Consider the following 17,123-nt stretch of genomic DNA (forward strand, 5'->3'; position numbering starts at 1 on the left):
GGAGGGGGGCTCTCTGGGGACCCTGCAATATGGAGGGGGGCTCTTTGGGGACCCCGATGGAGGGGGGCTCTCTGGGGACCCTGATGGAGGGGGGCTCTCTGGGGATCCTGAAGTATGGAGGGGGCTCTCTGAGGACCCTGATGTATGGGGGGCTCTCTGGGGACCCTGATGGAGGGGGGCTCTCTGGGGACCCTGAAGTATGGAGGGGGCTCTCTGGGGACCCTGATGGAGGGGGGCTCTCTGGGGACCCTGAAGTATGGAGGGGGCTCTCTGGGGACCCTGATGGAGTGGGGCTCTCTGGGGACCCTGATGGAGGGGGGCTCTCTGAGGACCCTGATGTATGGGGGGCTCTCTGGGGACCCTGATGTATGGGGGGCTCTCTGGGGACCCTGATGGAGGGGGGCTCTCTGGGGACCCTGAAGTATGGAGGGGTCTCTCTGAGGACCCTGATGTATGGGGGGCTCTCTGGGGACCCTGATGGAGGGGGGCTCTCTGGGGACCCTGAAGTATGGAGGGGGCTCTCTGGGGACCCTGATGGAGGGGGGCTCTCTGGTGACCCTGATGGAGGGGGGCTCTCTGGGGACCCTGAAGTATGGAGTGGGCTCTCTGGGGACCCTGATGGAGGGGGGCTCTCTTGGGATCCTGATGGAGGGGGCTCTCTGGGGACCCTGAAGTATGGAGGGGGCTCTCTGGGGACCCTGAAGTATGGAGGGGGCTCTCTGGGGACCCTGAAGTATGGAGGGGCTCTCTGGGGACCCTGAAGTATGGAGGGGCTCTCTAGGGACCCTGATGTATGGGGGGCTCTCTGGGGACCCTGAAGTATGGAGGGGCTCTCTAGGGACCCTGATGTATGGGGGGGCTCTCTGGGGACCCTGATGTATGGAGGGGGGCTCTCTGGGGACCCTGAAGTATGGAGGGGGGCTCTCTGGGGACCCTGATGGAGGGGGGCTCTCTGAGGACCCTGATGTATGGGGGGCTCTCTGGGGACCCTGATGTATGGGGTTCTCTCTGGGGACCCTGATGAAGGGGGGCTCTCTGGGGACCCTGAAGTATGGAGGGGGCTCAATGGGGACCCTGAAATATGGAGGGGGCTCTCTGAGGACCCTGATGTATGGGGGGCTCTCTGGGGACCCTGATGGAGGGGGGCTCTCTGGGGACCCTGAAGTATGGAGGGGGCTCTCTGGGGACCATGATGGAGGGGGGCTCTCTGGGGACCCTGAAGTATGGAGGGGGCTCTCTGGGGACCCTGATGGAGGGGGGCTCTCTGGGGACCCTGATGGAGGGGGGCTCTCTGGGGACCCTGATGTATGGGGGGCTCTCTGGGGACCCTGATGTATGGGGGGCTCTCTGGGGACCCTGATGAAGGGGGGCTCTCTGGGGACCCTGAAGTATGGAGGGGGCTCAATGGGGACCCTGAAATATGGAGGGGGCTCTCTGAGGACCCTGATGTATGGGGGACTCTCTGGGGACCCTGATGGAGGGGGGCTCTCTGGGGACCCTGAAGTATGGAGGGGGCTCAATGGGGACCCTAAAATATGGAGGGGTCTCTCTGAGGACCCTGATGTATGGGGGGCTCTCTGGGGACCCTGATGGAGGGGGGCTCTCTGGGGACCCTGAAGTATGGAGGGGGCTCTCTAGGGACCCTGATGTATGGGGGGGCTCTCTGGGGACCCTGAAGTATGGAGGGGGCTCTCTGGGGACCCTGAAGTATGGAGGGGGGCTCTCTGGGGACCCTGATGGAGGGGGGCTCTCTGGGGACCCTGATGGAGGGGGGCTCTCTGAAGACCCTGATGTATGGGGGGCTCTCTGGGGACCCTGATGTATGGGGGGGCTCTCTGGGGACCCTGATGAAGGGGGGCTCTCTGGGGACCCTGAAGTATGGAGGGGGCTCAATGGGGACCCTGAAATATGGAGGGGGCTCTCTGAGGACCCTGATGGAGGGGGGCTCTCTGGGGACCCTGATGGAGGGGGGCTCTCTGGGGACCCTGAAGTATGGAGGGGGCTCTCTGGGGACCATGATGGAGGGGGGCTCTCTGGGGACCCTGAAGTATGGAGGGGGCTCTCTGGGGACCCTGAAGTATGGAGGGGGCTCTCTGGGGACCCTGATGGAGGGGGGCTCTCTTGGGACCCTGATGGAGGGGGGCTCTCTGGGGACCCTGAAGTATGGAGGGGGCTCTCTGGGGACCCTGATGGAGGGGGGCTCTCTGGGGACCCTGAAGTATGGAGGGGGCTCTCTGGGGACCCTGAAGTATGGAGGGGCTCTCTGGGGACCCTGATGTATGGGGGGGCTCTCTGGAGACCCTGAGGTATGGAGGGGGCTCTCTGGGGACCCTGATGTATGGAGGGGGCTCTCTGGGGACCCTACTGTATGGAGGGGGCTCTCTGGGGACCCTGATGTATGGAGGGGGCTCTCTGGGGACCCTGCTGTATGGAGGGGGCTCTCTGGGGACCCTGATGTATGGAGGGGGCTCTCTGGGGACCCTGATGTATGGAGGAGGCTCTCTGGGGACCCTGATGTATGGAGGAGGCTCTCTGGGGACCCTGATGTATGGAGGAGGCTCTCTGGGGACCCTGATGTATGGAGGAGGCTCTCTGGGGACCCTGATGTATGGAGGAGGCTCTCTGGGGACCCTGATGCATGGAGGAGGCTCTCTGGGGACCCTGATGTATGGGGGGGCTCTCTGGGGACCCTGAAGTATGGAGGGGGGCTCTCTGGGGACCCTGAAGTATGGAGGGGGGCTCTCTGGGGACCCTGAAGTATGGAGGGGGCTCTCTGGGGACCCTGCTGTATGGAGGGGGCTCTCTGGGGACCCTGATGTAAGGGGGAGGCTCTCTGGGGACCCTGAAGTAAGGAGGGGGCTCTCTGGGGACCCTGCTGTATAGAGGGGGGCTCTCTGGGGACCCTGCTGTATAGAGGGGGGCTCTCTGGGGACCCTGCTGTATGGAGGGGGGCTCTCTGGGGACCCTGCTGTATGTGGAGAGGGGCTCTCTGGGGACCCTGCTGTATGGAGGGGGCTCTCTGGGGACCCTGATGTATGGAGGGGGCTCTCTGGGGACCCTGATGTATGGAGGGGGCTCTTTGGGGACCCTGATGTATGGAGGGGGGCTCTTTGGGGACCCTGCTGTATGGAGGGGGCTCACTGGGGACCCTGCTGTATGGAGGGGGCTCACTGGGGACCCTGCTGTATGGAGGGGGGCTCACTGGGGACCCTGCTGTATGGAGGGGGGCTCACTGGGGACCCTGCTGTAATGAGGGGGGCTCACTGGGGACCCTGCTGTATGGAGGGGGGCTCTCTGGGGACCCTGCTGTGTGGGGGGAGGGGCTCTCTGGGGACCCTGCTGTATGGGGGGAGGGGCTCTCTGGGGACCCTGCTGTATGGGGGGGCCTCTGGGGACCCTGATCTATGAGGGGACTCTCTGGGAACCCATATCTATGGGGGGGCTCTCTGGGACCCTGATGTATGGGGGGGCTCTCTAGGGACCCACATCTATGGGGGGCTCTCTAGGGACCCTGATGTAAGGGGGGATCTCTCTGTGGACCCTGATGTAAGGGGGGATCTCTCTGGGGACCCTGATGTATGGAGGGGGTGATCTCCGGCGACCCTGATGTATGAAGGGGGCAATCTCCGGGGACCCTGATGTATGGGGGGCTCTCTGGGGACCCTGATGTAAAGGGGGGCTCTCTGAGGACCCTGATGTAAGTGAGGGAGGCTCTCTGGGGACTTGTTTACATCAGAAGACCCCGTTCTGCCTTTGTTGGAAACAATCGTCGGGGCCCGCCGGACCCACTGATTAGCTCTCGGTGTGTCCAATCTAACAACGCGCAGACCCGCAAGTGCAGAATCAAGTACCTGTATGTGATTCTGCTCACAGAAGACGCAGCCCCACAGTAAATGTACGTGGTTAATGTGAGTTTATTTTTCTTTATTTTCCTAACTCTTTAAACCTTTATTTTGAACATACAGTAGAGAAATTCTGTCACCAATGCATATGATGCACCAGTGCAATATATACGTGGTGCTTTGTGAGGGTGTGGCTTGTGTTTGGGTGGGGACAAAGGGGGCCCCATGATCCCCTACTGCCCGGGGGCCCCATGAGTTGTCAGTCCGCCCCTGAATGAGACGATGGTTTAGCATTGAGACAGAAGAGCATGGGGGTACGGCAGTGGAGCAGATGTGCAGAGAGGTACAGTGGTGGGGCAGATGAGAAAGGGTAACATTGGTGGGGAAGATGAGCAGGGGGTTACAGTGGTGGGATAGAAAATCAGGGTGGTACAGTGGTGGGGCAGATGAGCAGGGCAGTACAGTGATGGGGCAGATGTACAGGGTGTTACAGTGGTGGGGCATATGAGCAGGGGGTTATAGGGGTGGGACAGACGACAGGGGTTACAGTGGTGGGGCAGGTGAGCAGGGGATTACAGTGGTGGGGTAGATGTGCAGGGTAGTACAGTGGTGAGGCAGATGTGCAGGGTAGTACAGTGGGGAGCAGATGTGCAGGGTGGTACACTGGTGGGGCAGATGAGCAGGGGGGTACAGTGGTGGGACAGATGAGCAGGGTGGTACAGTGGTGGTGCAGATGAGCAGGGTGTTACAGTGGTGGGACAGATGAGCAGGGTGTTACAGTGGTGGGACAGATGAGCAGGGGGGTACAGTGGTGGGATAGATGAGCAGAGGGGTACAATGGTGGGGCAGGTAAGCAGGGGGGACAGTGATCTGAGGTGTGAAGATGCACAAATTGGGGTTGATCTGAGGTGTGGGAGTGCAGGATGTTAATGTCTCACTACTAAAGTAATTTACAGCATTTACTTTATAAAAAAATAATTTTGTGATTGAGAGTGTGAAGTTGACATTTTTATGTTAAAAAATCAGTAAGCTCAATTTCTTTGAAAACATTTTTCGGCGCACTGTGCTCAAAAGGTTGCCACCCCTGCTGTAGAGTGTAGACAATATGTATTTTTATCAGCACGCTTACACTTCTACATGTCTATTCCCAGTTTTAGCTGTGAAGCATACCTTTATAAAATGTAAATAGGCAAAGATCAGATTATGCAAATATTTATCTTGGCATTTCAGCTGTATTTCTGAATATTCTATACTTCTTTATCCTCTTGCCAACTAAAACCTTTCTATATCCTACAGAAACACATATTGGATGTAACAAAAGGTAAGTCACAAATGTACAAATAGGCTTTTTTTCTCTTAAAGGTGAGGGTCACACTGCTTAAGAGTCTCTTTACTTTGTGCCTTTGCCTACCTCTATGAGCTGAGGATTTAAACCTAGTAAAAACCCAGTCTAAAAACAAGGAACACTTGCCGCCCCCAACCCCCCCCATACAGACAGTTGTAATGTGGAGATTTTGGAAGTGGGTATAGCCCTATGCATTTTCGGACTGTCTCAAAGAGCTGAAATTCATATTAGAATATAGAAATCTACAGGTTAAAAATTGTAAGTACTATAATTCAAGGGTCAATCCACTTTGAATTTACCGTATTTGCCGGCGTATAAGGCGGCTGGGCATATAAGACGACCCCCTACTTTTCAATTTAAAAAGTTGGTATTGTGCTGTACTCACTGTATAAAATGACCCCCTTGTGCAGGAATTCCGTATGTTCAGAAACAAAGTTGGCGCCGGGTAAAATTCTGTCTCACAGTATACATATAGTATACCGCCCTGAGCCAATCACGGAAAGCTATGCATTCTATTATTGCATACAGTGCCTGCTTGGATTGGCAGAGGCTGTTACATCATCAGCCCGCGCCTCTGACTCTCACAGCCAATCCGAGCAGGCTGCAGAGGTTGTTACTCCAATCCGAGCAGGCGCTGTATTCATTAATAGAATACATCGCTCGCCGGGATTGGCTCATCGGTGTATATTGTATGTATACAGTATTACCGCACACTCGGCGAGTATTCGGCTTTATATCCGGCGTATAAGACGACCCCAGCTTTTTGCTAATTTTTTTTTACTGTAAAAGGTCGTCTTATACGGCAGCAAATACGGTACTTGGTTCTGTATAGGTTCTAGTGAGCTGGATCACATTTAGCTTTTTAGATGTCTGGAGGGATATTGATAGGGACCCTTACCCTTCCTGCTCTGTTTTTAACTCATCTTAGGTCCTAAAAAATCAGTATAAGGAGGGACTCCCATGGTAGGAGTTGCTGTGACCTTTTACGGGGATACTTTGAGGGATATAATAATTCAGCCTACCATTGTTCGTCCATCTTGGTTGCCCTAAAGCCCCTTACACACTATCAGATTGTCTGCTGAGTTTTTCCTTCAGATTTACCAAAACCATATAATATGAGGTCAAACCTTAGGAGTTTCAATGTGTATGCAATCAGGCAGGCCCTTCTACTACATGGTTTTGGTAAATCTGAAGGAAAAACTCAGCAGAAAATATGATAGTGTGTATGGGGCTTGAGTGTTTCTGTCCCAATGATATCCGTTCCCCTTGTTTGCTGTCTGAGTTACACTAGGTCAGATACTGTAATTCTATAAGCAAATCTCCTAAATCTCCTAAGCCATTGCCCACCTATCTAAAACAAAACAAAGTTTTGGCTGGAGTTTCAGTTTACAATTATTTTGGTGTATATCTTGCTGCACTGATGGTTTGTCGGGGGATAAGGTTTCTACCAAAATATATTTTAAGTAACTTGCATTTTAATACCAGTCCAGTAAAAGCATAAAAATGCTGGTTTTCAATTACTTCTCTCTCCTTTGTTTTTCAACTCGTATTACTGCCTTATTTGATTAAAGTGTCTAATATTTCATTCATATTTAACCTTGACTATTTACACTTCTGAAAGTTTCTAATGATAAGAATTAGACCTTGGTTTCTAAAGCTGTTATGAGCTCTCTGTGTATTCAAGGTCATTTCCTCTTTAGTCACTTTGAGCTATACTGGTTTACACAGAATAACGCTACACCAAATTTGTTGAAAGCCCACTAAGCCCAGAAACTTGTTTAGAGTGGCAGCCAGCACTCCTATTAAATCCCCAAAATGGATCTGAAGGTTTCTTTAAAAACTTTTGACAGCTAAAAGCTCTAGCAATCAGAAAATGCACTGTGTATGGTCACTATAATGTCTCATACAGACGATCGGACTTTGCAACAACAAAACCATTAAACCTCCACACTTGTGTACAAAAGTGCGTGTGACATTCAAAAATTCTAAATTCATACAAAGTTGTTAAGTGGCGATAGAGTAAAAATAGACTACATTTCTTATAAGTTCATCAAGGAAATAAAGTAAAGTCTCTTGTGCAAATCCAACCTGAATTAAAAATATATAAGTTCAATCTGTAGTGCTAATTGTATATGAAACAATCCAAAGTGACAAACAGCATGAGGTGACATTCATGCTCCCCTTCAGTTCCCCACTCATCAGATTCTCGTACTCGTGCTGGGGGTGAGCGGTGTGGCTGTCAGTTCCTGGATAGTCGCCTGCTCCTGGCACTTCAGGCTCATGGAGAATTTATTATTTTATTTTTATTTATTTCAAGTACATATATTTATAGTAACGAGTTTTGTATTATATCTATATTTATTTATTTTTTAATTCTTTTTATTGCATTATTTCAATGAAGTTACAAAATAGAGCCTATTGGGCATACCCAGACGCGAACGAACATACAGCAGACCTAACTAAAACAATACCTATAGAACTAGAACACAACCACTAAAAACTTGGTACGCTCGGACCACCTATAAAGTTTGACTCATAACTGCTTCACCAGTTAAACTTCAGAACCTAGCTTACTATGAAGATAGTTGTATTATAATTCTTTATTTATTTTTCAAGACTAAAAATTTTACTTTTTTATTTTTTAGTCAAATTAGGATGCAATATTGCATATATATTTTCAGTAAACAGATGGAACTGTAGGCATTTTTTAATCCGTTTCTCTACTATTCTTAGCTGCTTTGTTGAAAAAAAAATGGTTGTTTCATACAGAACTGAACAGGCTCAGCACCATTTGAATGAGTCACAGCATTGACTTTATCTTCTTCCTACTTTCCCTTTCTGCTCTTTCCAAGATCAGTAATATTAGAATTTTTAATTAGAGAGAAAAGGCCTGAAATAAAACAGGTTCTGCTGTGCTCATTCTGTAGAAAACCCAGGGTGTACTGTAATAGCAGTATTGGGAATGCACCCTGTAATAAATGGTTATTTGTTAGAAAAAAATAACAGTTTAAAAATTTTTACGTTTAAAAATCTTTAAATCTTAAAATAAAAATAACATTGTTCCAAGACCATTTTAAATTTTCCTTTGAAATCTCATGGAAATTCTATAGGCTGTGTGGGGTGAACGCATCACTTGAAAGGGTGACTTTCAAGTAACTAGCAGACTGTAACACGTTAAGTCCGGTGCTGGTTAGATAAACTGGCTCTTACCGGATTAGAGGAGTCACGGGGAGATGAGGAGGAGCCTCATAGTGTGGGGGTGGAGCGAAAACACATCAGTCGCAGGTTGAAATCATGGTGGAACGTCCCTCCCTCCTGCCCTAGTGGAAGTGGTTTAGCTGTGGTGGAAGATGTTCGTTTGCGGTTGGGTCCTTGACGATGGGTATACAACATGAGGTATTTGATGAAATGGTGGGACCCATTTCAGGTATGGAGTACTCCTGGTTGGTCTGGCTCAGTCTAGACTACCGGGTAGTAAGGTTGTAGGAGTCTGTGGTCCTCGAGGCAGTGTTTTGCAGCTGGAGGCAGAACCTAACTTAGAGGTACCACAGATTCCAAAGTTGGGGAGATGGGGTGGTCAGAGACCTGCAACCATTTATTCGGATTTGAGCTGGAGCATTTAATAATGTTTATGTTTTTAATATGGTTTTTGAGTTAATAAAGGCCAAACTGACCATTTGAATCCAATACAGTGTCAGTGTCTGAACTACCCTAGTCAAGAGAATGTTTTGCCCAGTGATAGCTTTCCAAATAAATAACCTAATAAAATTATAAACTGATGTCTAAACTAAATATAAATTATTTTCTCTACAGAGTAAGTGAACCTGAACACCACCTAGGTAAAGTACAATTTTCTCTTTACATAAACAATATGTTTGTAGTATACACATATACTTTATTTAACATCCTCACATGAACTTCATGAACCTTTATAAACGTCTCTAAACACAACTGGAAATATAAAGCATTTCAAGAATAATAAAAAATGAACTTCCATCCTAATCTAATGCAGCGTACACACAAGCGCTCAAGCTTGTCTTGCATACACAAGGTCACACAAAAGTTCTCTAAACTTTCGACTGTCAAGAACACGGTGACGTACAACACTAAGATGAGCCAAGAAATTTAAGTTCAATGCTTACCAGCATGCGTCGAATTGTTTCCGAGCATGCGTGATTTTTTGGGAGTCCGAATTGCATACAGACAATTGCATTTTCAGATAGGAACTTTTCCCGATCAAAAAATAGAGAACATGCTCTCAATCTTTTGCTGGCTGGAATTCCACCAGCAAAAGACCGAAGGAGCATACACACGGCCGCATTTTCCGACCAAAAGCTCTAATCGTAGTTTTGCTGGCATTTCCGATCGTGTGTACGCAGCATAAGAATCAGGCCGCGTACACACGCGGGGACTGTTCGCCCAACTTTGTCCGCTGAACAGTGTTTCGGCAAACAGTCCGCTCGTGTGTGGGCTTTCAGCGGACAATTTCAGCGAACAGTCCGCTGAACAAGGTTTTTCGGAAATTCCGAAAAACTGTCCGCTGAAACAAGTCCCCTCGTGTGTAGGCTTGTTCGTCAAACTAAGTTCCGCGCATGCTCAGAAAGGATTTACACGCCGAAAGTTATAATGCAGTGTATAGGACGTCGTATTTTTCGTCCCGTCGTACGTGCCGTTCAGGTCATCGCGCACGGTTTCAGCAAACTGTTCGTCCGTCGTGTGTGGCCATGTCCGTCCATGCTAATTTTGAGCGGACTGTTTGCCGAAACTGTTTGACGGACAAAGTTGGGCGAACAGTCCCCGCGTGTGTACGCGGCCTAAGAATTGTTCCACACATCACAGTTGAAAGTCAAATGGCTTTGTGTGCCATTGAGAAGGCGATCAGCTACACCTGATTGAGTTTACAAGTCTTTCTGGGGGGGGGGGGATCCTTTTTCCAAATCAGCGCTTCTGTTTTTTAGATTTTTTAAATTTATTTTTTATTACGTGTTGGTGTTATATCTTGCACTTCAATGTTATACAATGCAATTGTAATGTAATTACTGCTGGATAAAAACTGTGACTAAAGTAAGCAGCTACAAATACTGCAGCTGCTGACTTTCAAAATATGGACACTTACCTGTCCAGGGCGCCCATGATGTCGGCACCCGAGGCCGACCCGTCCTTTGGCTCTTGGGTGGAGGCGCCGCCATCTTCGGTAAGGGAATCAGGAAGTGTTGCGCATTGGCACTTCTCCCTGCTGTCTTCTGGGACCTGTGTGTTTCCCAGAAGACAGCGGGGGGGGGGGACGGAGAAGGTGCCAGAAGTGGCGTAAATACCCACAGGTGGTTCAGCTATCTATGCATCTATGATATCTAGACAGGTTTCCCTTCCCCCCCCCCCCCCCCCGAAAGGTGGCGAATGTGACACCAGAGGGGGGATTTCGAAAAGCGGAAGTTCCGTTTTTGGGTGGAACTCCACTTTAAAGGGGAGGGGTGATTCTTTTCTATACCCACTGTATATTGAACAAATAGTTTACATTATGTACATCACTGATAATAATATATATATAAAGAAAAACCCTTGATAAGGACATCTTGAAAAGAAAGTGATCTGTCCGATGATCCAGTGAAGGATTCCAGCGTTTGTTGAAAACGCAACTTTGTCTTTTTTATTATTTGGACTTCAAATTCAAAGAAGATCAGCCATTGACATACAAACCCAGAAAATTCTATAATTTTTATTGATTATATGATAAATGAATTTTATTTATAATTGCAGCTCATTGAGTTTTAAAACAATCTTTTTACACCGTTCATTTGTACATTTTGTCATCTGTTTAGAAACACAAGAAAATCAAGTCTATGTGAATGTTCCAGAACAACACATCTATGAAAGAACTTTGCCAGGAGCTCAGGTAATAGAATTATTATTATTATTTATTTATTTGTGCAATAAAAAATTCAGATTAAATTTCACTAAACGGTCACTGGAAATGGATCATGGAAAATTCTTATGCTGCGTACACACTATTGGACTTTCCGTCTGACAATTCGATCATGTGTGGGCTCCAGTGGACCTTTTCTTCCCAAAAGTCCAGTGGACCTAGAAATAAAACTGGCTTCAAATCTTTGCGACGGATTTTAGTCCAGTCGAAAAATCCAGTCGTCTGTGTGCTAGTCCGACGGACTAAAACCGACGCTAGGGAAGCTATTGGCTACTGGCTATGAACTTATTCTACGTCATCACGTTTGAATCCGTCGGACTTTGGGAGTTATCGTGTGTGGCCAAGTCTGTTCGTTTGAAAGCCCGGCGGGCCTCAGCTGCAAAGTCCTTCGGATTGTCCGCCGAACCAAGTCCGTCGAAAAGTCTGTGTGTATGCGCCATTAGAATCTCATGCTCCATTTCCTATAATAAACCCCAGAAGAACCAAAAATGTAGGGTCCTATAACCCAATCTTTCTGATCAGCTCCGCCTGTTAGTTCTTCACTGCTAAAGCTATCACTTCCTCGGCAGGCAGGTGAATACCCTATTTAGTTTTCCTGTATGCCAAAAAGGCAAAATGCAGACTGAATTCTAGCTTGGTTCTAATCTGAAGCTCATCTCTACTGACCATATATACAGTGGTGTGAAAAAGTGTTTGCCCCCTTCCTCATTTCCTGTTCCTTTGCATGTTTGTCACACTTAAGTGTTTCGGAACATCAAACCAGTTTAAACATTAGTCAAGGACAACACAAGTAAACACAAAATGCAATTTGTAAATGAAGGTGTTTATTATTAAAGGTGAAAAAAAATCCAAACCATCATGGCCCTGTGTGAAAAAGTGATTGCCCCCCTTGTTAAAACATACTATAACTGTGGTTGTCCACACCTGAGTTCAAATTCTCTAGCCACACCCAGGCCTGATTATTGCCACACCTGTTCACAATCAAGGCATCACTTAAATAGGAGCTGCTTGACACAGTAAGGTCCACCAGAAGATCCTTAAAAGCTACACATCATGGCGAGACCCAAAGAAATTCAGGAACAATTGAGAAAGAAAGTAATTGAGATCTATCAGTCTGGAAAGGGTTATAAAGCCATTTCCAAAGCTTTGGGAATCCAGCGAACCACAGTGAGAGCCATTATCCACAAATGGCGAAGACATGGAACAGTGGTGAACCTTCCCAGGAGTGGCCGGCCGCCCAAAATTGCCCCAAGAGCGCAGCGACAACTCATCCAAGAGGTCACAAAAGACCCCACAACAACGTCCAAGGAACTGCAGGCCTCACTTGCCTCAGTTAAGGTCAGCGTTCATGCCTCCACCATCAGGAAAAGACTGGGCAAAAATGGCCTGCATGGCAGAGTTCCAAGGAGAAAACCACTGCTGAGCAAAAAGAACATCAAAGCTCGTCTCAATTTCTCCACAACACATCTTGATGATCCCCAAGACTTTTGGGACAACATTCTGTGGACCGATGAGACAAAAGTGGAACTCTTTGGAAGGTGTGTGTCCAAGTATATCTGGCGTAGAAGGAACACTGCATTTCATAAAAAGAACATTATACCAACAGTAAAATATGGTGGTGGTAGTGTGATGGTCTGGGGCTGTTTTGCTGCTTCAGGACCTGGAAGACTTGCCGTGATAAAAGGAACTATGAATTCTGCTGTCTACCAAGAGATCCTGAAGGAGAATGTCCGACCATCTGTTCGTGTACTCAAGCTGAAACGAACTTGGGTTCTGCAGCAGGACAATGATCCTAAACACACCAGCAAGTCCACCACCGAATGGCTGAAGAAAAACAAAATGAAGACTTTGGAGTGGCCTAGCCAAAGTCCTGACCTGAATCCTATTGAGATGTTGTGGTATGACCTTAAAAAGGCCGTTCATGCTCGAAAACCCTCTAATGTAACTGAATTAGGACAATTCTGCAAAGATGAGTGGGCCAAAATTCCTCCAGGACGCTGTAAAAGCCTCATTGCACGTTATCGCAAACGCTTGGTTGCAGTTGTTGCTGCTAAGGGTGGCCCAACCAGTTATTAGGTTTAGGGGGCAATCACTTTTTCACACAGGGCCATGATGGTTTGGATTTTTTTTCACCTTTAATAATAAACACCTTCATTTACAAATTGCATTTTGTGTTTACTTGTGTTGTCCTTGACTATTGTTTAAATTGGTTTCATGTTCCGAAACACTTAAGTGTGACAAACATGCAAAGGAACAGGAAATGAGGAAGGGGGCAAACACTATTTCACACCACTGTAATAAGAGGTAAAAGGCACTCCTTTACCTGGATATCATGGCATTGCATTTCAAATGGGGATTTATTTTTTTACCCATTCTAGAATTCCATAGTTGTAAATAGCAAATGGGTATTACAATAGCAGGGGGCCTGTTTGCTTGCTACCCTAATACCAGCCACTTGGGGGTCTATTTTTAAAACATTTGTTGCGCAAATGTCAGAAACATTTGTGCTCACTGAATAAATGTTCCAGAATTTTTGTAAGAAAATAATTGCACAAAGATCAGAAGCATACACACTTGCTGAATAAATTCCACTGTAAGGCTGGGTTCACACCGCTGCCGGTGGGAGACCCGGATGTGATTCGCACCGCACTGCAGTGCAAATCACATCCGATCTCTGTGCGATGCGAGTTCAGCCATACAGATAGTATGGCTGAATTCGCATCGCACCCGCCGCAAACTCGCACAGGACCCTTTTTTTGATCCGCAGAAGAATCGGATCGCATGGGTGTTCACACCATGCGATCCGATTCCTGTCCGAGTTTGCAGATCGCACTGCGATATGCGGACTGATCTGGGGGTGTCATTAAGATTTTATTGACACTCCCAGCAGTCCGCATAGGGCAGTGTGAACTGCTGGCGGGAGGCATGCGATGCGGGAAAACGCTGCGGATTCGCAGCGTTTCCGCATCGCTCTGGTGTGAACCTAGCCTAATATTTATAAGAGACTAATTCCGATCTCTTCAGCTCCATCTAGTGACCACAATGCAGTATAATTCTTTCATGGAGGTGTTTTAGAGAACTATGCATCACTTTGGACACTAGATGGAGCTAAAGAGGTTGGAATTAATCTCTTACAAATATTACAGTGAAATGTATTCAGCATGTGTGAATGCTTCTGATATTTGTGCAACCAATGTTGATAAAACGAGGTCAAGGTGCATGTGTGTGTGTGTGTGTGTGTGTGTGTGTTGACAATCTAAAAAAAAAAACATTTATTAGAGGATTGCAATAAAAAAAGAAAAAAAAAGAAAAAGAGGTCTGATCTCCAACTTATTTTTTTTTTGTTCATTAATCTCTAATAATAACTAAGATTTTATTACTGATAACTTTTGGTATTTTTTGTATGATGTAATATATGTGCCTTTTATATACAGGGGAAAACAAGTCAAGAATCTCACTATGAGGTAAATATTATACATATTTTTATTGTTAATTTTGTCTGCTATCACAGTTTATGTAAAATAATTATTGGTCTTCTGGTTATACTGCACTGTTAGCAGAATGCTGTACTGGGAAATCTAATGGTATGAAGGAAATACAGAATATTTTTAATATAAATATTCTATGTGCCGCGCTACTAATAAAATACAATAAAATGATGTAACTAATTCTCTTTATAGAGTATATCCAATCACTGATATGAATACATTAACTCAATTAACACTAGATAATATCATAAGTAGTGCCAAATAAATGTGCCAATACTAGTACAAAACTTGCTTGCCACCGATATCAATACAATCTGCTGAATCAATTAATACAAATTGAATGTTATAAGCGCCATGCTATATATTGTGCAATATATTGAATGTGCAATAATGTAATACAACCAATTTATAAACTTCCAATATGCAAACAAGTGCAGTCCAAAACTTAAAGAGCTTCTCAGTAAGGTGCTGTAATCTCAAACACCCAAAGGTGCCTTCTTATTCCTTTATGCATGTGTTAACACACACCCTTGTGCTCCCCATTAGATTTGTGCTCACCTGGTAATGTGTGACCTCACACTTAAAGGGGTTGTAAAACCTCATGTTTTTTCACCTTAATGCATTCTATGCATTAAGGTGAAAAAAAGTCACTGACTGGCCCACAGTCCTGTATTCCTCTGCCAGGGACGCGCTCTTCCTTTCTGCCCGGTGACTCAGCTCTTGATTGGATAGAGTGATAGCAGCGTAGCCATTGGCTCCCTCTGCTGTCAATCAAGTCCAATGATGCAGGTGCTGGGGACGGTGCCGAATCCTACATTCGGTGTCTATGGATGCCGATTGCTGAGCTCGGGAGCGTGCCCGCAAGGTATCCCTCCCGGGAGAGCTCTTCTCCTAGGAAGTTATACGATGCAGGGAGGAGCTACCAGCTCTGCCGGGGGACCCCACAAGTCGTGGATTGGGTCCAAACTGTGCAAAATGATCTGCACAGTAGAGGTATGACATGTTTTTTTAAATAAAAATAAAAAACGAAGCCTTACAATCACTTTAAACTCAGTCAAAAACATCTTTCTAGTCTCTAAGGACTAATGTAACAGGTGTCCGTTCCTCCTTCCGCTACCGTTGTTTTATCCCTCCAGTATGAGTGGTTGCCAAATCATATATGTAAAGAAAGCAGCTCCAATAGTGCTTATATCGTTAAAAATTCTATGCTTTTATTTTTTTTTAAAGTAAACAATTCACGTTTGCTGGGTGCTCCAGTGCACCTACTATACACAGCATAAATCATACAATCTCCATGACAGTGCATCAGCTTCATATTTCCAGAATCAATCGAAGTGTTGCACTAAACCTGTTCCTCCCCCCTACGCGTTACGTCACAGAGTTACGTCACAGAGACATGTAACTTCCTCAGGGTGATTTGGCACTACTTTGTTATGATATTATCTAGTGTTAATTTAGTTACTTTTTTCAGATCACTGATTGGATATTCTTTATAAGGGAATTAGTTACATAATTGTATTTTATTTTTTAGTAGAATATTTATATATATCAGAATACATGAATATTAGTTAATCGCAAGAGTTTAAAAATTACATTACAGAATTATTTTTTCATTTAATTATACTTGAAATCCCAGTCCTATAATGTTCCAGCCAAACTGACTAACTTTCTTTTCACAAATAGCAACTAACGCACAAGGACAAATCCATATACAGCAACATGGAGTCTACTGCTGGAAAATACTAAAGGTAACAACACTGTTATGTATAGCTGTCTAGTTATTGCATATCAATTACTCCCTCCCAGGACCATTTCCCCACTTTACATCCTTACCACTTTCATCGGAACCATTTTTTTTGCGCACAAATACTAAAATGCCATTTTTTTTACATGAAAAGACACCGAAAGCCTCAAACTATAACTGTGTAAAGAAAGGCCAATATAAAATTAACCCTAAGTGCAAATATATATATTTTTTATTGGATCTAGATGTGTGTTTTTATTGATGTTAAAATAAATGTTGAAGTTTCCAATTTTTTTTGACTATATGGGACGTGGTGCGATGCCTTTTTGGTCAATCCACCCACATTTATTTTCCACTAAAGCCTCCAAATGTTTTAGATTTTCTGACAGCAGAGCCCGTAGAATAAAATGGTGGTGGATGGAATATTTTTATGTCATACAATATTTATGGTACTGTTTATCACATCTATGTTCAGTAATAAAATACACTCAAATAAATTGTATAACACACAAATACAATATAATCCATCATTTCATAATAGGATATAAAAGATAAGGTTGTGTCTATAAAAGAGATAACAAATAGGCCATTTTTTTAAAACTGCATGCTCCCGTAATACAGCAAAAAACTATGGTACCCACAATTGTCCATGCTTTAAAAGCCTCTATAGTTAGTTCAGCTCAGATTATACATGATGGCCCTAGAATTATAACTCTTATGCCACGTACACACGGTCAGATTTTCCGATGGGAAATGTTGGATGTGAGCTTGTTGTCGGAAA

General features: G+C 45.8%; 1 protein-coding gene across 12 annotated transcripts in view; it reads left to right on the plus strand.

Moving 5' to 3' along the window:
- Positions 1-16,403, plus strand: part of LOC143933776 (matrix-remodeling-associated protein 5-like) — a 337,821-nt gene extending 321,418 nt beyond the window's left edge. For all 12 annotated transcript variants that reach the window (XM_077456794.1, XM_077456787.1, XM_077456788.1 and 9 more), the window contains 5 exons: positions 5,139-5,163; positions 9,001-9,026; positions 11,007-11,080; positions 14,545-14,574; positions 16,282-16,403. In XM_077456794.1, the coding sequence (XP_077312920.1) occupies positions 5,139-5,163; positions 9,001-9,026; positions 11,007-11,080; positions 14,545-14,574; positions 16,282-16,344 (218 nt within the window). In that variant the 3' untranslated portion in view covers positions 16,345-16,403. The remainder of the gene's footprint in view (positions 1-5,138; positions 5,164-9,000; positions 9,027-11,006; positions 11,081-14,544; positions 14,575-16,281) is intronic.
- The last annotated feature ends 720 nt before the right edge of the window (positions 16,404-17,123 follow it).

Source organism: Lithobates pipiens, unplaced genomic scaffold (genome assembly GCF_037356315.1).
Source record: "Lithobates pipiens isolate NorthernLeopardFrog02 unplaced genomic scaffold, aLitPip1_a1.2 Scaffold_27, whole genome shotgun sequence".
In the NCBI taxonomy this organism is placed as follows: Eukaryota; Metazoa; Chordata; class Amphibia; order Anura; family Ranidae; genus Lithobates; species Lithobates pipiens.